We start from the raw sequence: 26,244 nt of genomic DNA, 5'->3' as shown, positions 1-26,244 counted from the left end.
GTAAAGGAGTTAATCGGCAGCCTTAAGCTTCCAACGAAAGCCATGTGAGAAGAGAGAGGTAGACATTTCTTTAGCCTGTTTGCTAGACAAATGAGTCTGACATTCAATAGATGATCAATTAAACCAAGCAACTGATGTGAAAGTTCGCTCAGTCACATCTATCTAATAATACTCAGCATAGTTACCCAAAAATGTCCTCAACTTTTCTTACCCAAGTGTTCCTTCTTGGAAAGAGTGCTTCATTATATAAAGCTGTGCTCATATGTTTACATATACTTTTTCTCATAAGTTTACAAACCTCTTGCAGAATCTGTGAAATGTGTAGCTTGTATACGTTTAATATCTGCTATGTCAAATAGCTTAATCAAGGCCGTACTAAATAAATAAATAATTGTATGTTCCTTCTTTATTTTTTAAGAAATGCTAAACACATTGCAGATTTTTAAGGGGTGTGTAAACTTACAAGCAAAACTGGTTTTGTTAGATTTCCATGTTAAAACACCATGTATCTGCATGAAAAATGAGTAATAGTGCTACTGAGAAAGAAGCAAAGATAGAAAGTAATTTGCACCTCATACTTCAATAGAACAACAAAAGTGTTAAGAGGTTAATCAGCTCTTGGAGAGAATCAATCATGACATGTCATTTAGCCTTAGAAAAGAGCACATCAGTCTCAGCTGATATTCAAACAGCAAGAACCAAACTATTCACCTGTAGGAAGGCTGAATGGCCATTATAAATTCTGCTAGCTGCCCTTAACATCCGAGGTTGAGCAATCACTCCACAGCATTCATGTGAACATGGAGATAACTTCATTTTAGCAACTGTCTCAAGAGTATCAGTCTTGAAACACTTATTCTTATTGAAATAGCAAACACATTCATTTCCCTACAATTTGCATATCAATTAAAATGGATTGTAAAGAATGAACAAGAGGAATTAGTAGAAAAGATGAAAACAGAATTTGCAAAACATTTATGCATTGTTAAACTGACTGTGCATTCCTTTGAAGTCTGGTTTTAAATCAAACCACAACATGTGAGCTTGCAAAATAGCAAGCAAACACTGAATTGAGTCTTTAATCCAGTTTCATTTCTATGTACATAAAATTCTAAAAATTGGGAAAATAAAAAATAGGAAAATAAGACATCAGATCAGACAGAAACAGTTTCATGACAGTCCAGAATCAGTGTATTTGGTCCTAAGAGATTATCAGAAATTTTGGACATGTTTTTATACCAAAGCAATTAGCCATTTATACAATAATTGTTAGTTGCAGCCCTATTGGGGTGGGACAACCTGTTGGCCAAACAATAGCAGATGGGGGGTTTAAAACCTGTTTGAAAACAGTCATTATTTTTGCAATTCCGTTTGGTGACATTACTGGTGAAAAAATTACACACTGCAGGTTTATAAGCTTTCTCTGATATCAACTTAATGTGCAGAGAAAAATATGCGTAAGCCATTGGTGGCCGTCATGTAAATTGTTTGGCTCAACAATTAACTTGAGTTTGAGGCAGGACTACTTGTAATAAGCTATTGAGGAATTGACTAGTTTGTCCAAACAACGACAGATGTGTAAAGAAAACAGAAACGTCTCTTCACTATCATCAAATATTAGGACCAAAATAAAAAGACTTTTCACAATACAGATAGACAAAAAATGCAGTAAAACATGAACAAACATCACCATCGCATTTCCAAGACAACCCAACTTTATATTTCTTCTAAACCTGATGAAATTTCACAATTCTCCAAATTAGCAGAGTGTATCAATGAAATCAAAGATTGGATGGCCAGAAATTTCCTTCTACTCAATTCTGACAAAACAGAGGTACTAACTATTGGACCAAAAACCTCTAAAAAATAAGCCGCTAATATATAATTTGACTCTCGATGAATATACCGTTACGTCATCTTCTACAGCGAAGAACTTAGGTGTTATATTTGATACCAATCTGTCCTTTGAAAATCAAATTTCCAATGTTTGTAGAACATAATTTTTCCATCTCAGAAATACTTAATACTAGTTACAACACATGCTCTCTGTTGCTGATGCCAAAAAACAAATTACTGCGTTCATGACCTCAAGACTAGATTATTGTAATGCATTACTGGGAGGATGTACTGCAAGTTCAATAAATAAACTTAAATTTGTGACAGTTGTCAGCGATTGTTTTTCTAGGACCATTTGTCGCCCGGTAGGGCGCTGTTGAGCGTTCATACGGGATACCGGGGAGGAAGTTATTTTAGGAAGCGCGAATGCAATTGCGGTCTCTCCTTCTCCTTTGTTGTCGGGGCGTGCAGGTCATTTCAGGTTACGCTGCCAGGTTTATGACAGAGAGTCACGGCTTGAACGTTGCCTCAGCCACAACTCAGCATTTAATGGTGAAGTATTACGGCTTGTTGTTTATTGTCACGAATCCCACCTCTTTTGTTCTTTCCACTCACCACCAGAGGGCGCCATCACCTGAGTATTGACTTTAACTCTCTGAACTCCATTTCCCATAATCCCCGTACCTGGCACTGATTACCTGCTCACTTGTTTCCCATTTACTCAGCTATTTAAGACTCACTCTCACTCTCTGTCATTGCAAAGTCTTGTTTCGCCCTGGCTGACATTTCTGAGCATTATCTAAGTTTACTGCCTTACCTGTGTATGATCCTGGACTGTTTACCCCGTTTTGACCCATTGCTGCCTGCCTTCTGCTACTGCTTTGTTTACCTGGATATAACCTGTGCTTGTCTGCCGCCTGCCCTGACCTCTTGCCTGTTTATTGACTACCTCTCTGGATTGCCTTGGATATTACTATTGCTGGTGATTGACCCCTACCTGTCTGTATTACTACTAGGGTTGCCAACTGTCCCTTATTAGCCGGGACGTCCCGTATTTCGACGATAGTGAAGATGTCCCATACGGGAAGCCTATTGTCCTGTATTTCAGCAGGAAGACGCTTGAGTGGGACCCCGATCAGATGGCGAAATGCCCCGTATTGAATCAACAAAATGTTCAAAGGGACTCAAGCGCCCTGTATTCATGTGACAAAAAGTTGGCAACCCTAATTACTACGTTTATTGTTATTAAAGCTGCACATGGATCTCAACTCCGTTGACTCAATATTACATTTATAGTTGTGGTGCATGCGATTCTTACCTTAGATGGAGTTCGTGTCCCGCGTTTGAATTTGAGTGCTTGTAAATCGTAGTGGAGAGAGCAGATCACGCAGTCGGGTGGTATTGCGTCAGTGATGGACATAGATGTTTCTTTCATTCTTTAAATTAAGCAGGGAGTATTGCAGTTTAAACGAGGATACTCAGTGTTGTTGTTTTTTTTATAGGGAGGGTATATTTTAGGGATGTAATTTTTTTTATTTGGCGCTCGAGTTGCCAGTTCATTTCCTTTATCGTTGTGAAAATATGGTGGTTTGACTGCCACGCTACAGAAGTGCTTTATTGTTTTGAACTGATTGTCTAGGCCCAGTAATTCAGCAGGTGATACGGTAAGAGAATAATATTGTTTTGTAATAATAGTTTTTTGTCTAACTATTATTGGTTGTATATATGCATGAACTAAAGACTACTACACTGATTGTGCCTAGAGGTTTTGGTACAGCAAGGATTTTTCTCATCCTTTATATTTTTTTCTTTAACTTTGGAGCCTGAAGACCTTTTTACCCATTTTTCCCACTTCCCCTGGGTTTTTGCGAATGGCGTGTCTCAAATGTTTTTTTGTTTTTTTTGCTTTCATAAGAATTGTTCATGGATATGAAATTCTTAATTGTTGTATTATGTTATAACCCACAAGGCATTGATGAACACTTATGTTGGTATACTCACCCGTGGCTGTTGATGTTGTAAGGTATTAAAAGGTAAATGTTCCTGGGCCTAGACTATAATTAAGTAGTATTGTACTACTGAGTCATGTGATGAATGTCTGTCTGAGATCTGAACTAATTGATTAATAGAGAAAAGTTCAAACAGAATCTTCCTGTTCCTTGTGTTTTAAATTTATAAGAGAACTATTGGTCTATTACATTTACACAGACTTGTAAAGGTTAACTGAATTTAATTTAATAACGGTGGTGGTTTTAACCCCTGGCACCCGAACCCAACCTATTAAGGCCAACACCACTACAAATTGTTTCAAAATGCAGCTGCCAGAGTGCTGACTACAACCCCAATTCCAAAAAAGTTGAGACAGTATGAAAAATGCTAATAAAAACAAAGATGATTTGTAAATTATATTCACCCTTTGCTACATTGAAAGCACTACAACTAAAAATTATGTTTTACCTTTTTAATTTCAAATCAGATGACTGCAACACGCTCCAAAAAATGATGGCAATTTAAGACTAATAACAATTTGATGAGTTAAAATTACAAGGCAATGTGAAACAGGAGATGTTAAATAGGTGAGGCAGTTGTGTCATAGTATACAGTTGTGCTCAAAAGTTTGCATACACCGATTTCAGCCACAACTGCCAGAAGAATTGTTTGGGATACAAATAAAAACCCACAGGTAACCTCAGGAGAAATACAGGCTGCTCTGGAAAAAGACGATGTGGTTGTTTCAAGGAGCACAATACGAAGATACTTGAACAAAAATGAGCTGCATGGTCGAGTTGCCAGAAAGAAGCCTTTACTGCGCCAATACCACAAAAAAGCCCAGTTACAATATGCCCAACAACACCTTGACACACCTCACAGCTTCTGGCACACTGTAATTTGGAGTGACGAGACCAAAATAGAGCTTTATGGTCACAACCATAAGCGCTATGTTTGGAGAGGGGTCAACAAGGCCTCTAGTGAAAACAATACCATCCCCACTGTGAAGCATGGTGGTGGCTCACTGATGTTTTGGGGGGGGGGGGGGGGGGTGAGCGCTAAAGGCACGGGGAATCTTGGGAAAATTGATGGCAAGATGAATGCAGCATGTTATCAGAAAATACTGGCAGACAATTTGCATTCTTCTGCACGAAAGCTGTGCATGGGATGCTCTTGGACTTTCCAGCAGGACAACGACCCTAAGCACAAGGCCAAGTTGACCCTCCAGTGGTTACAGCAGAAAAAGGTGAAGGTTTTGGAGTGGCCATCACAGTCTCCTGACCTTAATATCATCGTGCCACTCTGGGGAGATCTCAAACGTGCAGGTCATGCAAGACGACCAAAGACTTTGCATGACCTGGAGGCACGAATGGGCAGCTATACCACCTGCAAGAATTTGGGGCCTCATCGACAACTATTACAAAAGACTGCACGCTGTCATTGATACTAAAGGTGGCAATACACAGTATTAAGAACTAAGGGTATGCAGACTTTTGAACAGGTGTCATTAAATTTTTTTCTTTGTTGCCATGATTTGTTTTATGATTGTGCCATTCTATTATAACCTACAGTTGAATATGAATCCCATAAGAAATAAAAGAAATGTGTTTTGCTTGCTCACTCATGTTTTCTTTAAAAATGGTACATATTTTACCAATTATCCAAGGGTATGCAAACTTTTGAGCACAACTGTATAAGGAGCCTCCAAAAACAGCCTAGTCCTTCAAGAGCAAGGATCATTCGAGACTTGTCAGTTTGCCAACAGATGCTTCAGCAAATAATCCAGCACTTTGAGAACAATGTTCCCAAAACATTCGCATGGCAAAATTGTCAGGATTTGTACGACTTTTCTAAATTTGGCTAATTCGTATGATATCGTGTGTGTGACTGCACTCGTTTATATTCCTAAGACTTTCACTACAGCCAATGACGTCGCTGGACATCGTTCCCATCTAATATGTGACAATTAATTGCTTCTGTCACACACAACAGCGTCCTATCATGTTTACACACTCTACTGATTGGTTACGTTTAGATAAGGGGTTTGGGTTAGAACATAATATTAATAAGTATGTCCTTAACGCCTCATGCATGAAACTCGTGCTTCCACATTAGACATGTGGGAATTTGCACGTGATGAAGACATCGTGTGAGATCATACGAAATAGCCAACTTGTAAATTATGTACAACTTTTCATGAGATCGGGTTGATATTCCCCAAAGACAAATTGGAAGGATTTTGGGCATTTCACCCTCTAGAGTGCACAATACAGTTAAAAGATTCAAGGAATCTGGTCAAATCATGGTGCGTAAAGGGCAAGACGAAAACCACTTCTGAATGCGTGTGATCTCTGATCCCTCAGACATCACTATCTTAAAAAACATCATTCATCTGTAATGGATATCATCAACATGGGCTTTGGATTACTTAAGTTAACCTTTGTTAGTTAACACCATTCGCCACTACATTCACAGATGCAAGTTAAGAATTTACTATGCACAGCTGAAGCCCAACATCAACATTGTCCAGAAGCACTGCAGACTTCTCTGGGCTCGATCTCATCTTAGATGGAAAGTAGAACAGTGGAACCGTGTTTTTTGGTCCGATGAGTCCACATTTCAAATAGTAAAAAAAAAAAAAAAAAAAAAAAAAAAAAAACAGCAGTCGTGTTCTCTGGGCCAAAGAGGAAAAGGAGCATCCAAGACGTTATCAGCATCAGGTCCAAAAGCCAGTGTCTGTATGGGCCAGGGGTGTGTCAGTGCCCATGGCATGGGTAACTCACACATCTGTGAGGGCACATCTGTGGAGCAGCATATACTGTCATCCAGCACCGTCTTTTCCAGGGACATCCCGGAATTTTCAGCAGGACAACTTCAAACCACATACTGGCTGAATAAGCAGAGAGTGCGGGTGCTAGATTGGCCTGCATGCAGTCCTGACCATCTCCAATTGAGAATGTGTGGTGCATTATGAAGCGCACAATATGGCAACGAAGACCCCGTACAATTGTGCAGCTGAAGACCTGCATAATGGATGAATGGGGGAAAATGCCATTTTTTTAAACTTAAACTTGTGTCTTCAGTGCCTATATGCTTAATAAGTGTTATTAGAAGAAATGGTGATGTTTCACAGTGGTAAACACTCGACTGTCCCAACTTTTTTGGAGTGTGTTGCAATCATCTGATTTGAAATTACTGTACAAAAAACAATGAAATTCACAAGATATTATTTACAAATCACTCCTTTTTGTTTTTATTAGCATTTTTCATACTGTCCCAACTTTTTCAGAACTGGGGTTGTAGAACCAAGAAATATGATCATATTAGCCCAATTTTATCATCGTTACATTGGCTACCTGTTAAATTTCGTATTCATTTTAAAATGCTGTTAACTACAAACAAATCTTTGAATGGTCTAGCTCCACAGTACTTAAGTGACATTCTACCAATCTATATTCCATCACAATCATTACAAAAACAAAATTCTGGCCTGTTAAGTTCCTAGAATATCAAAATCCACAAAAGGAGGTAGATCCTTTTCCTATTTGGCTCCATAGCTATGGAATATTCTCCCTAAGACTGTTCGGGATGCAGACACACTCACTTAGTTAAGTCTAGAATAAAGACTTATCTATTTAGCCAGGCATACACCTAATTTATCCATCAACTCACAATTATGCTGCTTTAGTTAGGTCTGCCGGAATCAGAAACATTTCTCAGAAATATTTCTCATAATCTATAACTCTGCAATAAATTGTATGGCATCTATGCTAATATTATTCTATTTGTTTCCCTGATTCATATCCCGAGGTTACTAGAGCTGGCCAGATCCAGCTCCATTCCTGTTTGGTGTCGGACTCCATTGCTTCGTGTCGCTGAGTGATGATGACAAACTACAGCCAGTGCTAGCCAGACATCACTTCAGTCTTTTACGATGGACTTCAGGATGAACTGATGCCAACTCCAACTTTAAGACATCGGATACTTCATATGCCACTCCCTGAACTTTGGACTTAGGATGGACCCCACCAAACCTCTCCAAAATGAACTGCGATGCACCACATTGATCTCTGCCTGCATCACCTTTCTTTATTGATGGACTACACTCTTGAAATGGAATACATAGACTATCAATTAATTGCTAACAAAAGCCTTCTTCAGCCAACTAACAAAGGACAATGCATCTATGTGAACTTCTGCAGTTAATCAAGGATGGACTTCAAAAGACATTAGTCATTAATCTAACAGTTCATACAAAATCTTTGTTTAAACACTGGCCCTTAACACTTACTTAGTTTACAAACTTTTAAACCATGACTTGCACTATACATAATTAAGTAACACTGGCATTATATTCATGCTGTTTAGCCAGAGGGGAACTGGCCCCCACAGTGAGCCTGGTTTCTCCCTAGGTTATTTTTCTCCATTAACCAACATCTTATGTTTAGTGTTCCTTGCCACAGTCGCCTCCAGCTTGCTCACTGGGGTTCTAAATACAATTATTATTTAATGATTTATTTTTATACACAATTTACAATCATATTTAATCAAACTACACAATGATGACTCTAAGACTATATAGATATTACAGTTTCATTTTCTGTAAAGCATGATTTTCTGTAAAGCTGCTTTGAAACGATGTGTGTTGTGAAAAGCGCTATACAAATAAAAATGACTTGACAAGATGGAGGATTTAAAACAAATTGTTAGTATTCTTTACAGACGCTAAAACTGCAGCATTCCTTCTTCAGAAGTAAGCTTGGCTAGGTCACCAACATTGGCACGTAACTCTTGCCACCTCAAATTGTGCGGCTTATCAAGGAAAGGTCTGCTATTACTTTTCTAAGTAAGATTAGATTTACGAATTTCGCCTAACGGACAATAAAACTGGCAAAGACATCCTATATATCACCCAAAAATCCCATACACTGAAGGAGGGTACCAAGCTATATTTAGAGACCAGTGGTGGGCTCTTTTGACTTGTGCCAGTAAGGAACCAACAAGCAACCAACCAGAACACCCTAGCAACCACCTAGAACACCCTTGTATCATGGCAGCAAATTTTCTTCAGAAAATCTAAAATATCTAGTTATATTTTTGTGATTTTACATGTTGACATGTTGCTCCAATGCTCTTTGTGATACACTCGGTCTAGCTAATTCCAAGTGATGTCATCTATTTGCAGAAGTACCTCTATAAACCCATTCCACATGTCAACTATATGTCAGTCAGTGGTGAAACCACTTAAGTGTAAAGGATCCGTCCTCTTGCCAAACTCTTGTGTTTTTGTTTCTGACAGCATTCACTGTGACACATGCTTACTGCATCCATGCTGTTAGCCCAGCCCAGCCACTGTTGGCCTTTGATGGATTCTGCAAACACTTGTGATCATATGAGTTGGAAAAGAATTACAGCTCTGTTTACTAGATGAAGCCTGCTAGCCACTTTCTGGAGATCTAACAGGCGTCATACGCTGCACACCCTTCGTCTAGCTTCATCTCTGAGACAAAGGCACTCTTAACAACATCCATTCTGTCCTCAAAGAGCCAATGCAGACACTTGTCATTGTTTGATTTTGGATTCAGAATTTTTAAAAAAGGAAAGAAAGACTTAAGACGCTAATTTGCTGAGCAGAAAGAGGAATGTAATGCATTATTCTGTGCTTGGCTTCATTAAACTGAGACCATCCCAATGTATAGAAAACTTTCATTTTGTTAACTAAAATACTTTTTCAAGAATAAAAGTTTTACATTTTCAGGTAAAACTTTTACAACCCATCTACAATAAACATGAAAATGCCACCAGATGGCCCTGAGAAATGTATCAGTGTTAACATATTTAAATTATATCACAGTATTAACTTTGGCAGACCTAAGACACTTAAACTACAAATTAAAACTAATCTGAAACTAGAAAACACTGAATAAAAAACGAAAACTAACAGTCAGAGAGTGGACACTATGAAAACTAAACTAAACTGAAAAGATGAATTGAAAATTAAATAGAAATAAAAACGTATAATAAACCTGATCTGACAAAAGTTGCAATCTAATAAATGAGACTGATTTTTGGGACGGATATGGCACACGGCTCCAAAAGTAACATCAATTACATAAAAAAACATAAACCAGTCTGAGGAACACAGTATGACAGTTGTGACAGCCGTTTTAAAGGACCGCGTACTTAACTGCATTAAGCAGAAATGTACAGTATTTGTTGGCTCCTAAAACCTGACCCGAAGTGAGTGACATTCAAATGGAGGGCGTGATGAATGAGTATAAATGTCTGGTAACTAAAGACCGGCTGACCTACATGGTTAGTCGAGCGTCCAGCACTCTGTCAAAGTATCATTCTGAGGAATTGACAACAGATTTCAGTCGGCGCAAGCTATGAATAAGTACTCCTGGACATGCCCATTTGTAACTGCCCAGCGCAAAGCTTGAAGAACTGTGAAGGTGGTTCTGCGAGGCATATCTTCACCTCGAAGACTCACATCCTGTGTGATTATTATTCAGAAAGCTGACTGACCCATAATCACAGGCCTTACACAGGTAATTGATCCGCTAAATCAACCCTGCTTTTAGTGGGGAGAAAATCTTTGCCTGCTAGTTATTTTTATTTTTGTTTTTTGGCAAACTAAATCTCACTGGTTTGTTAGATTTGATCCATATTTGGAAAAAAAAAAGGCGAGACATGACTTGGGTCTGTAACAAAGAGATAACTACAATATGATTTTACAAGAAATGTGCTCTTTTCTGTTTTGTTTTATTACACAGCTCTCTGGAATACTTGATTCTGATAGGTCAGTCCCGGCATTCTGTGGTCAAATATTTTTGTATACTGACCGCTAAACTGTATTTTTTACTGGTGCGCCTGGATCTTCTACACTGCTGTAGTTCATCAAATCAATGTTTCATGTCCATTTATTTACTTATTTGGTAATAAGCCATGAAATAAGTGGGATAATGTAATACAATAAAAATAAAATAAACTCTGCTTTGCGTTGGGGTCCTGATTACCCTGCCAGTGTTTATTTTACGATAATAACTGGCTGACTATACATTATGCCCAGGGTTGGTTTTTTACTTTTGAAATGTATTCCACTACAGATTACAGAATACATGCTGTCAAATGTAATTTGTAACATATTCCGTTAGATTACTCAAGGTCAGTAACGTATTCTAAATACTTTGGATTACTTCTTCAGCACTGGTAGATTTTTTCACTTGTTTTGACTATAAAAACTCTGCCAGTACAGTAAGACAAAATACACATGTTAAAAATACATTCTCTGAAAAACCTAAATATCTTATGCAGTGTTGTTTCTAAAACAAGTTAAATCAAATTGATCTTGTTTTAAGGATTTGTAGATATTTTTACAGGAAAACAATACAAAAATTATTATCAAGAATAAGATTTTTGCCCTAATATCAAAGGTCTTAGTAGAAAAGAAGAAATTATGATCCAACATGAATTTTCTTGATAAAAAAACGTGATCGTGCCTGGTAACATGCGCATGTAAAATGGCTAGAAATAGCATTTTAGCTTAGCGTAAAGCTGGCAATTTAAACAAGGTTTATTTCTATTTCATTTGCTCCAAACTTACTTCAAACTTACCTCTCTGTCTGCTCGTATGAATGTAACACTTCATAAGAAAGTTTTTCACTGCTGTTCAAATGCACTTTGGATCGCATCATTTATATGTATAAATGTTTCCATCTGAAAGGACTAAATATTAAATGAAACAATTGACAATAAAATGCAAAGTAATCTCTTCAGTAATCAAAATACTTTTTGAATGTAACTGTATTCTAAATACCAATGATTAAAATTGTAACTGTAGTGAAATACAGTTACTTATATTTTGTATTTTAAATACGTAATCCCCATGTATTCCATTACGCCACAACCCTGATTAGGCCTTAATTACAGTTATTAAAACAATGGCTGAATTTTACAGCTTTTCTTCCTGATACTGCTTGCTTTACCACTAATTTTCAGCGCAATGCTTTCAAGAGAAAGATTGCAATAACTACAGGGATTTAAGGCAATGTGTCATTGTATTATTTCAGTTATGTGGTAAAGGCAATGAATGACAACACATTTCTTTTGTCGTGTTAATTTCATTTGATATGAATGTGAGCAACTCATTGTGAATAAGGAATGTTTTCTTTTCTTTTTATCAGCTCTCTAATTAAAAGTATAAAGCAATACCTTTCTATGAAGGAGAAGATTTTTGTGTAGTCTGTGTGCAGTTACTTTTTTCTTATGGGTCTGAATATAATATTATTTTCTTTTACAGAAGAGTGCAACAGTGCAATAGACACAGTTGCAGTGTTGACGGTTGCTGAATAACATCCAACTACCTCAAGGTCAGAGAGCATGCCATTCACACATGTAACATGATGTCTTCATACTGGATAAAGAATGAAAAAACATGCAGGCAAGGAGATAAACAACATAATGTTTTTTTTTTAAATGCATAACATTTCACAACACATTACAACGACATGCCATTTCCATTCACTTCTATCTACGAGAGGCAAATTATGTTTATTTAATTTTTCAACATTATCATGCACAGTGCCCTGGGCGATTTAAACTCAAAAGGCTTCTCTTCCTGCCCCTGCTGCTCCATGTCGCCTGTGACATTGTCACTGGGGGTTTGCAAACAAACAATGTTTATGATGTTTAATTTAACTAATAACCAAATATAATCCCACAGCTGCACATCCGACTCCATGACAACACCACAATGCAGACAACTTTTCCTCCACACATGAGAGCCATTAACATGACCACTGAAATGGCCCCCCACCAATACTGCTTTAATGCCTCTGCTTTAAACCAGTTCAAAGCAAATAGATCAACAGAAGCACACACACACAAAAACAAAAAAACTAACAAAAAAAAAAAAAAACACAGGAAGGACACTGATTTCTCCAATCCTGGATATAAAATTGGTCAATGTTATGAAGTTTTAGTCTGACAACACACTGTCCAAATAAGGAAATTTTAAGTGAATATATAAATGCCAAGAACGACACGTGTGTGTGTGTCTCACTGAGCCACATTGATGCACCAAGAGCCAACTGGGTCTCGCTCCTGAAGAGCACGAGAAGATTAACTGCGTTAAAGTGCTGTGATGCACGCACCGTCTGTGGAGATTCGCAGCATACTCCCACGAAAATATAAACGAGGATTTTGATAGTGAACGCAAAGGGCTCCGGTTTCACTTTAACTTAAGGTTCTTGTAATGTCAAATGTTCTTGGTCATTGCAGGTTCATACATGCAGTGACACAGAGACACCTGCTTACTCTTTTTCTGTGGAGATGACAGAATGAAGAAACACAGAATCTTAAAAGTCTTCCTTCATGAGAAATAAGAACGGAGCACCTTAAAATAACGCTTTAAAGTGAAGAATTTAGGACAGAAAAATACTACTGTATACTTATATAATATAATATAATATATAATAGCTATTCCGGTTGGCTAAGTTCCAAAACAACAGTCTAAATGTAAAATGGACCAAGACTAAAGTTCACCAAAAAGAAAGACAATCTTTTTTAAGTGTTTGGATTTTTTTTAATATTTAAAATATTATTTTTCATGTCATTCATAAGTTTTTAAAGACTTAAAGGAAATCATATATCCCTATTTTATTATATGATTAAATAAAAGTTTATTTTAAATTTGAATAAATGACTTAAGGTGAATGGAGCACACGTACACTTTAAGAAGTATGACAATTTGTATGACAGTTAATCGTGAAAGCCCTAAAATAGACAATTAATAGTCATAATTGCAATTATTTGTTTGACAGTTAATCGTCAGTCAAATGTTATTATCGTGACAGCCCTATCTGAAAGCTTAAACGAGTTTTAAAAGTTTGAAGGTTGGACGGACATATGGATGGACGGACGGATGGACAGACAGACAGATAGATAGATAGATAGATAGTTAAATAAAGAAAAAAAGCTAGAGAGAGAGAGAGAGTTTTCATTTGAATTTCTTGACCATTGGAGTTTGAATAGTCTTGGCCTATCTGAAAATTCAGTCAATGTAAGTCAATGGGATTTCTGATCACCTGCTATGGGAAAACCTAAGGTCCGATCAGTTATAAAAGGCATAGCACTAAGTCAGACCAGTTTGAAGGTGTGTACCAAGTTTGGTGGATGTAGCTTGAAAGCGGAGTCAGAACTGATATTTGTACTCTTGGTTTAGGGATTCTGGAAAAACCCTAGTCAATGTGAGATTATTAAACTTCTTAAATGATGTAAAAGCTTAATCATTTAAATCTTAAACTATCTACAAAATGGTTTTAACTTAAGGATAGTGCTTTAGAACAAACACTAAAAATATTGTCTGAGGAAGTTAAGGGCAGTTCTGCTTTGCTTAAGTACTGTAATTATTAAAGCAAAATCTAGCCATAATATGAATGAATACTGTATGTATGTAGGCTATATTTTAGATCCCCCTGTAGCCATGGAGACTAGGTAAAGTATATTAAGATTAATAGGCTGCTCCTGTAAGTGGAAGCGGTGTTAACAGGGTGAGCGCTTAGTGTCACCTATTGAAGAAAACACTTCAGAGCAGAACAGCATGTGAGATCACACCTCACGTGTCAAACAGGAATAAATCTCGGTTTTGAAGGTAAATCAATATTACTGCTAAAAAAAGCTAACCTCGGATGTTTCTAAAAATATTAGGGCCTGGGATGTGAGTGCTGTGCAGAAATCAAGTGCTGTCGGTCAGCAAGCATGTGGCATATATTCACTGCTATCAAAAATATTGCATTCAGAGGACACAGACAAGATTACCACCAAAAACACCAAAAGAGGAACAAGTTCACTACCTGACACATCCACTGGTGTTGAATCAAAACACAGAGCACATTGAATTTCAGCACCCTATCCAGGTATCTATCGCAGCACTGAGTCACAAGCGGAAAACATTCTGTTGTGCTCAAGGTCCTGCTTTTTCAGAACAAAGGTGACAAAAGATAAAAACAGACTCCATCTAACTATGACAAATGCTTTGCAAAGTGACTGAACACAACCTTGAGCTGTGGTGAAAGGGAAACACTTTGATAACTCGCACAAACATGTGCCCAAGCAAATGAGCCATTAAAAACGCTTCTGACTTTTGACGCAAGCAGACCCGTGCTGCAGAACTGCATCATAGCTGATGAATTTTGCAGCAAGACTGCTGGCGTGTGGACTTAAGTTAATGAAATGGGTGTGGCGCAGGGTCAGAATTTAACCAGGGCTTAGATAAAAAATGCCACTGAAATTTACAAAAATGACCCTCAAATTCAAAAAGAGGGGGCAAAAATGTGCCTGTAATGATATTCTGTTTATTATTTGTATTTGATTTTAATATTCTACATTAATTGTTCTGTATATCCTAATATTCTATCTATTTTAATATTCTGATCTTAATATTCTAATTTAGGCCTAGCTATACACATTATTGCATAAAATATTGATGTTGATTTAAAGGTGCTGTAAGCAGTCTTTTTTTTTCGCGGAATACCACACACAAAATGTCTCTAGTACCTGACAAATTTCACTGAAATAGGTCTTGAGATAACATCTTGTCTTGTCTCTGTGACAACCCTAAACCATGTAGACAGCAGAAAAGAGTCAGAAGCCTTCTCTTTACGTCAGTCATTTTATGTGGTCGCTGACATGTTTTTGGAGGGTGGGATATCGGAAAGAGGTGCGTGTGGTTGAAGGGAATGGGGTGGTCTAAATCAGTAGCCAAGTCTGGGGAAATTATCACCTTTAATTTTTATAGATATTAGAGGTAATAAATCCAAATTTAAGTATAAGCAATAAAAGAATGAAACAAAGTATGTCTAGATATGATAAGAAAACAATAGAGACTCACAAAGGGAAAAAAAGCCCAAGGGGCAATATATGCCACTTAAGGAAAAAGTTAATTCTGACACTGGTGTGGTGCATGAAAAAGTAATCTGATGCAGTACAACTTACATGTAAGGCCTACAAGAGCCACGCGGATGCTGAGGTCCACCAAAAACGCCCATCTGGGATTGCACCGCGCCACCGCTGGCGGGATGAGAATTTCTGCTGACACATAGAACTGTAGAGCGTATGTGATGTAGATTCCAAAAGAGTAAAGCAGCTTCACGATCTGATATAACCTACAGAAGAGACAGAACTGAAATTCAGAGATGCAAACAGGTAGTTGACATGAAATACTTTAGAGAAGTTGACGTCCTGCAGTGTGACATGATATACCCTACTCAAAACTATTTTGTGATGAGGAGGACGGTGTGGCCAGGCCGTGAAGATGCACGGCCAGCACCGAGTCACCTAATCAGCAGGAGAGAGAGATAAAGGGGAGCAGGAGATGCCAGTGAGAGAGAGAGAGAGAGAGAGAGACACACACAGAGTTATGTTTGTGTGTGTCTTATGTTATGTTGAAGTTCATTTGTATCATTAAAACTTTATGTTGACTGCTCAGCCGGGTCCCAGCTTCCTCCATTCCCGACCGAACAGTGGTCTTTTACATTTGGTGCCGAAACCCGGAAAGTAAATAAAGTTTTAATGTAAATACATCTTATTCTATAATTATTATTATTATGCAGCTTTATTGACCTGTATTTCTTGAGAGACTACATGTACTTTAAAAAATTTCCCTTATTTATTCATCTTGATGTTGACAAATAAAGTCAGTGGACATGTTATGCATCAAATACCCATTACATCTCTAAAAATTGTTGCTTTGTAATGAATGTGTGTATTCTGAATTCTAAAGCCATTGATGTCAAATTTTTCACAAAACGCATTAGATAGTCTTACAGCCTTTAATCGCTGCTAAATGAAAAATTTCAGCAGTCTTATGGTGAGAGATAAAAATTATCAAGTATTACTGATATCTTCAAAAATCATGAAAATGCTCTTAGCGCAAGGAACACCAATCACCGCACTGTCACTAATAGTAACATGTGAATAGAAGACTATCACCTCTGCCACTGCTTCTGCAATTTGCATGGAACTCACACCTTCTCCTTTGAAATCACCATTCCCTGCAGATTTTGCCATGCTGACAGACTCAGGTGCAATGGGTGTCTTTGGGCCTGTGCCCAGTTAATAAGTAGTTTTCCGGTCAGCTTTTTTGTTCACTTGAGCCCAACGACCAATATCGTCTGTATTCGCCTGCCATTAACAAGCCTCAAAATGCCTCAAAGCATCCTTTCCCCATCTTCCCAGCTCAAGAACACCTGGACGCAGCAGCTAAAAGGCCTATTTACACCACATTACGACATGCCATTTCCATTCACTTCTATCTACGAGAGGCAAATTATGTTTATTTAATTTTTCAACATTATCATGCACAATGCCCTGGGCGATTTAAACTCAAAAGGCTTCTCTTCCTGCCCCTGCTGCTCCATGTCGCCTGTGACATTGTCACTGGGGGTTTGCAAACAAACAATGTTTATGATGTTTAATTTAACTAATAACCAAATATAATCCCACAGCTGCACATCCGACTCCATGACAACACCACAATGCAGACAACTTTTCCTCCACACATGAGAGCCATTAACATGACCACTGAAATGGCCCCCCACCAATACTGCTTTAATGCCTCTGCTTTAAACCAGTTCAAAGCAAATAGATCAACAGAAGCACACACACACAAAAACAAAAAAAAACTAACAAAAAAAAAAACACAGGAAGGACACTGATTTCTCCAATCCTGGATATAAAATTGGTCAATGTTATGAAGTTTTGGTTTGACAACACACTGTCCAAATAAGGACATTTTAAGTGAATATATAAATGCCAAGAACGACACGTGTGTGTGTCTCACTGAGCCACATTGGTGCACCAAGAGCCAAGTGGGTCTCGCTCCTGAAGAGCACGAGAAGATTAACTGCGTTAAAGTGCTGTGATGCACGCGCCTTCTGTGGAGATTCGCGGCATACTCCCACGAAAATATAAACGAGGATTTTGATAGTGAACGCAAAGGGCTCCGGTTTCACTTTAAATTAAGGTTCTTGTAATGTCAAATGTTCTTGGTCATTGTGGGTTCATACACGCAGTGACACCTGCTTACTCTTTTTCTGTGGAAATGTTAGAATGAAGAAACACAGAATCTTAAAGGTCTTCCTTCATGAGAAATAAGAAAAGAGTACCTTAAAATAACACTTTAAAAGTGAAGAATTCAGGACAGAAAAATACTACTGTATACTTATATAATACAATATAATAGCTATTCGGGTTGGCTAAGTTCCAAAACAACAGTCTAAATGGAAAATGGAAAAGGAACACCAATCACTGCACTGTCACTAATAGTAACATGTGAATAGAAGACTATCACCTCTGCCACTGCATCTGCAATTTGCATGGAACTCACACCTTCTCCTTTGAAATCACCATTCCCTGCAGATTTTGCCATGCTGACAGACTCAGGTGCAATGGCATTTTTGGGCCTGCGCCCAGTTACGAAGTAGTTTTCCGGTCAGCTTTTTTGTTCACAACAACTAATATCGTCTGTATTCACCTGCCATTAACAAGCCTCAAAACGCCTCAAAGCATCCTTTCCCCATCTTCCCAGCTCAAGAACACCTGGACGCAGCAGCTAAAAAGGCCTATTTACACCAAATCTAAAGATAAAAAAATATATATATATATATATATATATCTTTATGAACTCTGTCATACTGCGTCCCAAATATCATACTGTGATAATCCATGATAATTCATCATTAATTTATATGGGGGGCTTGGTTGATTTTTTAATTGTTCGGGTGCTGCACAATTAATTCAGGTTCTTTTTGATAAGGAAAGACAAAATCAGCACTGAACTTGGCTTGAATAGTTTTGGTGCAAAAATTTGTTTTACGAGTATTTTATAAATTTGTGTCGTTTTGTTACTTCAGACTTTAAATAGGCCTTAAAAGGGATAGTTCACCTAAAAATGATAATTTTGTCATCATTTACTCACCCTCATGTCTTTTGATACCTGTATGCCTTTATTTCTTCTGTGAAACACAAATGAGATATTTATAGAAGAATGCCCAAGCTGCTATTAGTCTTTTCCATTCCATTCCATGAAAGTGAATAGTCGTATTGCTGTCTAAAGAGATTTTCAAGGCAAGATTTCCAGTGAATAACGTCTTACATTTTGGTCTGTTCCTCACACAAAGCTGTCGTTAGCTTCAGAACAATAGTGGAATATAGTGCACGACTAGTATAGAATTCCTATATGGTGCTTTGTTGTCTTTGTAGCTTAACTGCATCTGGGTTCCATCCACTTTCATTGTATAGAAGAGGGCAGCTCTGACATTCTGCTAAATTTCTCTTAAAGTTAAAGAAAGTAATTTTCATTACTGGGTGAAATCTATAAGTCTGGGAATTGAGAGTCCACTCAAATATTAATTTCGCACACTGGGTCCTGAAGCAAAAGCATTCAAGAAACACTGCCAATGACAGATTTCCATTGTGAGTGCATTTCTGAACACAAATTGGATTTAAGCTGGTATATTCCTTTAATTCCCACAGAAACTTACCAACACAAAGGTAAATTTAAAGTGATGCTGCCCCGAATATTCTCTCCAAAGCCAATGTAGCCGATGGTGCCCAGAGTGATGTAGAGGGTGGTGACGATACCCATGCCCAGATACAGAACCGTGGTAAAGTTTCTGGGATTCTGCATCTTATTCTCAAGAGGCAATACCTATAAATGACAAAGATAGAGTGTGACATCTTGTTGAATTAATTGTATTAATTAATTCATTTAAATAACATTTCTATTGTGTCTACAAACATGTTGTTAAAACAAAAGAAAAACTTACAACTCCAATTCCCTCAAAGGCGAATATTGCTGTTCCAAAGAATAGAGGATAGTCAACTCCTCGTCCCGCCAACGGAAGGTCAATGGGGTAGGGGATATTCTGGGAATGCAAAACATGGCAGGATGAAATGTCTGACAGTCTGTGACATTGATGTGAATAAAAAATAAATAAGTTCAAATTAATTAATAAATAGGACAGATTTTGAATAAACACAAATTCTGAACACAAATGTCAGGCAAATGTCATCACTATACAACATTGGAAAGCGACCTTTTCATAGAAGTTTTCAATGCAAGAAATAGCTGACACGGCAGTCTGCCTGCATATGGGTGTTTTTCAACTAAGAGCACTTTCACATCTTGATTGATTTTTCTTTTAAGACTAACAGATTTTAAATTCTTTCTTTTGTTGTACAAAGTTCACATTAAGTGTCTTGGAAATTTTCTATGATGCCTTCATCATTAATTTTTTACTACTTTTTTAAAATACATTTTATTGGTTCCCTGTCCCAGACCCAGAATTTCAATTTTAAAATATGAAAATCTATCATAAAAATATGATTAAATTTTTTAAAACTTTCATAATCTAAACAAAGAATGAAATAAACATGAACAATTTCAATATTTATAAAAAAATAAAATAAAATAAAAAAATTATTCAATTGATCATACAGTATTCATTATATTACAACTGTCCCTCAGTTACGGTGTAATTTCCATTGCAACCAAAACTTTAGCCACAAAAAAGTTTTTTTTTTTTTTTCTCAAAGTTTACCAAGTAGACAAAATTAGTTAATTTCACACAAACAGCGTTTTCCAGAAAATGTACTGCAATTTTCCGGTTAGAGGTCATGTGTGAATGCCACCCTTTTAAAAATACTGGTAAATTTTGCTCTGGCAATTTCCTTTAATGATAAGTTGTATCATTAATACCTATAAATGTCACATTTTGATGGTATGTGTGAACAGCACATGTGGTACATTTACAAAAGGCAACCCAACTATTTTCCTGTAATTTACCTGGTTGCATGTGTGAAAGGGGCTATTGACAGGGAAGAGCATGCTTGAGATGATATATGAGACATGAGATCACGGTAAATATCACATGAATTTTTATTTTGTGTGTCATTTCGGATCAAGCAAGACAAATCAATCTGATATTTTATTCAAAAAATTATTAAAATGTCATTTACACCACATCTCATATCACCAGTCATTTTGAGGTGGAAATGACATTTTAATTAACATCAATGACATTTGTTCATAACGGTTAAGGGGGAAAAAAAACAGAATTCTCCTGTGATGCATGCATATCAACTATTGGACATCGTTAGTAGTCGAATTAAATAAACTGGTGAGTTTGAAAAGTGTGTTTTGAGAGAGTTCAATTAAAGTCCACAGTGCCAAAATTGTCCATTGATGAAGAAACACCCATATGTTGTGCTTGTACTCTGGTTTAAGAGGCATTAAGAGGAATGTTCTTTTGGCAGCTCTGTAAACACTATTGAAACCCTTGACTCTTCACAAAAAAAACACACAAAAAAAAATGTCTTGCAAACAACAAACCAATCTGCAAACTGCAGCCAGCTTCCTCTTTCCGTTCCACCATGACAAATTTTCTTCCCTCACTGAAAATTTGCGTTACCCACTTGCCAAATTCTCACTGCATGCAGCAGTTGCCTGCTGATTACAAGCAGAAAGTATGATTTAAAGCATTTAAAGCTATTCAATAAGAAATAGGCTGTAAAAAAAAAAAAAAAACTAAGCCCTGAAACCTGTCATTTACACTTAACTCTTCATCAATAACATCTGAGACACAATCAGGAGGCCATGGGAGCAGGGTGTGTCCAGAGGATTGCTTTGTTTCAACATGGATGAGAATGATCAATTCAGCACCACTTGCCTTTAATCACAGTGGCCTCAAACATTATTTGGGCACTTAGGCCACAAATGTATGAATTCATTATATTAGAAACAAAATAAAAAAACAAGTATCTGCTAAACAAAAGATGCTAGACCTTTCCTTACTCACCTCTTTTGATTACAAAGCAGTCTTAGCAGTTATACATTTTTAGTGGATGTATGAAGTCAGTTTTCCTTATGTTCACACAGGTGTCCCAGCAGTATAACTACACGTATAGTTAATCACATTAACTCTAGTTCAACTAAATTTGACAAATAGAAAGTGTCCCAATTCATTAATACCTTTCATTTTGAAAAGTATTTGTATCAGAAAATCTCTTTTTTTCACGTTTTGCTTGAAAAGTGTGCTTGCAGTATTGCTTTTTAAAGTAATTACCACTTGATTTGATGTTATTATCTAATGGAATAACATTCATACATACGAGTGTGGTTTAAGCATCTGTACACTTTTCGGGGCCACTGAATGACAATGTGATGCACTCAGGATGTTGTACTATAAATAGGCTTATTAGTGTACACCTTATATTACTTATATTGCAAAAATTATGCAATGTATAGCAACATTTTTGACTAATATAGGGCACACATTGAAGCACTTTTGACGTACTGTGTGTGTGTGTCTAAGAGTGTGTTGTGTGTTTAATGCGTATCAATGCTCTCTTACCGTCAGACAGTAGTAGTATATGAGGACCAGGCTGATACACATGGACAAGTTTGCTATGAAGGACAGAGGAGCCAAGTATCTGAGGTTGCGGATAAACACCAACATGATGACAAAGGGCAGGAAGAACAACATGTAGAGACGAGAGTCATAGCTTGGAACAATCACTGATGTCTCGTTATTGTGACAGTTCAGGGTTGTACCATTGGCAGTCTCAACCACCTACAATGTGTGAATGGAAAAACAGTATTATTGCGATAACAGTGATTCTTTAATATTTCAGCAGACTGTATTGTAAGAATTTTGAAACTCAAGAATTCAACCTAAAAGAAAAAAAAAAATTTGCCTGTTACCATTTAAACTGAAAGGCAATACTGCTCTCTTGTGGTGAGGAAAAGAAACTCATCTATCACACAATGTTTCAGTTACATATTAGTTTATTATATTTAAATATTAAGACAATAATAGAGATTTTTATAGAGCGTTTCCACAAAGAGATTTTTAATGTGGCCAAAAACCTTTAAGCATATCCTGAAATATCAATTTTTCTGGCTGGTCTCTCACCTGTTTGACATTGTCACTGAGAAACACAAAGTACACACAGCAGAAGCCCAGCTGGGTTATATTGAGGAACAAATTCACCACACGCCTAAAAGCCAAATCATAAAACAAAATGAGATTCAATATGTCCAGGTCTAGTGATGTTGCACAGAGATCAGGCAGAGGAACCACAGTACTCATGTGACAGTACAAATTGCAAGTCAACTTTTACATATTACTGATTTTTTTTTAAATGCCTTGTAAGCACTGAAACACTGTTAGTTCAGTTACCTTCCCCAAAAAGAGTGTCTACTCAGCCACGGTACATTCTCCATCCCATACTCCACTGCATCACCATATGACAGGAATGGCTTGCCCAACCTAGAGACAGAAAAGATCCAACTCTGAGGTTAAGTATTTTTCTCTTATCTCGGAATTTGTGTGATTTAATACATAGTTAGCTGCATGTAGAAACACAACAAAATGCATTTCATTTGTTATTTTCTAGTTTCAAGAAGAAATAACATGGTTCCAAACAGTCACTCAAAAATAAAAAAATAACAAAATTTAAGTCCTTGTTCACCGATAATCTTCCCGTGCCATAGCTCCAAAATCTCATTTGTGGTCGTATTTTCAAGCTTGCCACGTTGCAACTGGTAACAAATGATGACAAACCTGGCACAACGCAAGGTGCTTTTCTCAACGATTGAGATTTGAGAGCCGTGAAGCAGAAGATTATCAGTGAACAACAACTATTATTTCGGTCTATTTCTCACACAAAGCTATCACATAGCTTTATAAGACTTGTATTATACTGCATGAGTCCCATGCAGGCATAGATTAACCATAGGGCTATTTGGCCCGCTGCCCATGGGCCTCCCCAAGGGGCCTCCAACACTAAAACATTTTGTTCATTTTTTTTTATTTAATGAGATCTATTATAAATCGATGTAAAATTCAGCCTTATTTATACTTCCTATGGCATAGGCTACACATAGCTTCGGTGGTTACCATTTATGATGACAAAGCTCCTTTAACGTTCAGAGAAATCTCTGGGGAACCATTCAAATTTAATTAGCGATGAAATATTATTGGAATTCATATGAGTGGTCATTTCTGTTCACAGGACTGATTCAATAAAACAATTGAGAGACTTTTATAAAAATTACGTTTGTAAAAGAGCTGTAACCATGCACTATAGACTCTGGGTATAAACCATTATCCAAAATAATCAAGTAAACAAATCATTTTCCTCATGGCAGACTAGAAAAGGACCTTTCTACAGAATCATATAATTGAAGCAGTTCATTCTTACTTTGCACTTAGATGATGTGAACATTTCACAAGGAGGTTCATACAGTGTACAGCCACGATGCCCATGGCCAGAAGACTTAAAGGCCCCACCTGCACAATAAGAAGTGACAGAGCATTAGAACATTCATAAACCTTTTTGGATTCACTGGTTACTTGGTTAAAAGCATCTTACTGAACATGAATTCCACCTGGAACAGTCTAAGGTAAAGTCCCTTACAAAAGGACACACTTGTGGTCATAGGACATTAAGGGGACAATTCATCATTTTATGGCTTATGGAAGCTCTATGTGAATTTGAACCCAAAATGTTCTGTTAACAGCCCAGCTTGTACTATCATTATGAAATCAAATGATTTGGCATATTCGTGACATGCAGGGGTATAGTAGTACAACCACAACCTCTTGGATATTAATTCAAAGTGCCATCTTGATAATACAGAATGGAGTTTTGCAAGGTCCTTAGTGTTGTAGATATGCATACTGTACGATTAGGAATCTGGAAAATGTGTAGTGCAATTATCCCCAGAACTGGACAAAACATCCCTTGAAAAACAACTAACAATGTTCAGATCTAAATATATCATATAAAGTCCAGCAGTGACACAGCAGGCATCCTTCAGGGGATGTGTCCACAAGTCTGTGGCATCTTTCATCAGTTGGAAAAAATTGTCAGATTGCTTCTTGTTGTTCCAGTGTCCTTGGCTGAAACTTTGAGATGTTTTAGTGGTCTTCAAAGCTGAAAACATGACACAAACATGCCTTAATGGTGTAGTTGTGTGTCATACACGCAAAGAAAAGTTGAAGTAAGCGATCAGCACTTTGTTGCTTGCAGTTTTGCACAGGCAAGCACCACTCACATTTTCTTCAGAAACTGTAAAAACGTAGTAAACAGCAACATTTTAAAATAAATGTGATGACTGATTTTTTTTTTAAAGAAAGTTATCCTTTTATGTTTCCTCTATAAATGGCTGGCTTTTTAATTCACCTTAAAAAAAAAAAAAAAAAAAAAAAAAAAAACATTATATATATATATATTTTAATTAAATTAACCATGCATTATTGTGCCGTTCCTAAAAAATTACCAGCCTAATAGCTACTAACTAGCCAAACTAAATTTTTAACTTGTTCTTGGCGAGGGGTATTTTTGCACCCTGGCTATATTTTTCTCACCTGATTCACAAACGCATGTCCTGTATGTGCTCGTAAGTTTTACAATAGCTGCTATGCCCCTACTTGCACATGACCAGACCACAGACAGTGGGAACGGAATAACAACCCTTGAACACACAAGCTGTTCTCTAACCAGTTAGCTGTACGCATGTTGTGTCTCTTTAAAACAACAAGTTGTGGCAGATCTAATGAGTTCTTAAATATCACAGCTCTCATGAGAAACATGAGAGAAGCCAAAAAGGAGAGGCTGACATGATTTTGACAGAAGTAAATCATGTACAGATAAGAACACTAAAAACTGCCACAGTGATGCAATGCCTGTGTTAAAGCAATGTTCTTATGAAAATGCAACAAGAACACAAGACATTCAAAACTAAAACAGAGAAACAGTCATCATCGTGGGTGTTTATCTCCAAATGCAATTAAACTAAATTGGCTTTCGTGTCCTACCAGGAGTCCTGCATTCCTGACAGCCAAAGGCAAGCCGAGCAGTCCGGTGCCAATATTTCCTTTCAGTAAATGAATTAGGGTCTGAAAAAAACTGTAGAAGCAAAAATAATTATTAACACACAATATATTCTTTAACGCAAAACAAAGATGTTTATGAACAAAACTGTCTTAATAGATCATTTAAAGCAGTGCTTCTTGACCCAGATATTACACAGGTCATCAAGTGCTGACCCAATACAGTATCAAAACTATTTATTGTGCAAAAGTAAACATAAGTGTCCATAAAATTAAATAATGACATAAATTCATTACTAATTCACTATATAAAAAAACATACAATTTTGTACTTAAAGACCCAGTGAAATCAAAATTAATGTTTAGCTGTTTTTAGTCCAAATCTATTAGCTTTAAGGTCATCTATACTGTATGTTAGTGTACTTCTTAACGTTTACAAAATTCATTTTCAGAAGATAGAAGTATTTAAAATCAACAGTCTCTCACTTCTGACTCAAAAGACTCAGGAACATTCATG

At 37.0% G+C, this 26,244-nt stretch overlaps 1 protein-coding gene across 3 annotated transcripts in view; it reads right to left on the bottom strand.

Moving 5' to 3' along the window:
• LOC127413447 (proton-coupled amino acid transporter 1-like) overlaps positions 1-26,244 on the bottom strand; it is a 54,677-nt gene that overhangs the window by 25,200 nt on the left and 3,233 nt on the right. For all 3 annotated transcript variants that reach the window (XM_051650607.1, XM_051650605.1, XM_051650606.1), the window contains 8 exons: positions 25,713-25,803; positions 24,094-24,182; positions 23,070-23,159; positions 22,803-22,887; positions 22,242-22,460; positions 19,656-19,754; positions 19,371-19,537; positions 15,823-15,992 (listed from right to left, as the gene is read on the bottom strand). In XM_051650607.1, the coding sequence (XP_051506567.1) occupies positions 15,823-15,992; positions 19,371-19,537; positions 19,656-19,754; positions 22,242-22,460; positions 22,803-22,887; positions 23,070-23,159; positions 24,094-24,182; positions 25,713-25,803 (1,010 nt within the window). The remainder of the gene's footprint in view (positions 1-15,822; positions 15,993-19,370; positions 19,538-19,655; positions 19,755-22,241; positions 22,461-22,802; positions 22,888-23,069; positions 23,160-24,093; positions 24,183-25,712; positions 25,804-26,244) is intronic.

The sequence above is a fragment of the Myxocyprinus asiaticus genome, chromosome 22, assembly GCF_019703515.2.
Source record: "Myxocyprinus asiaticus isolate MX2 ecotype Aquarium Trade chromosome 22, UBuf_Myxa_2, whole genome shotgun sequence".
Taxonomy (NCBI): Eukaryota; Metazoa; Chordata; class Actinopteri; order Cypriniformes; family Catostomidae; genus Myxocyprinus; species Myxocyprinus asiaticus.
Note: the sequence above shows the minus strand (reverse complement) of the source record. Positions and strands in the feature narration are given on the sequence as shown.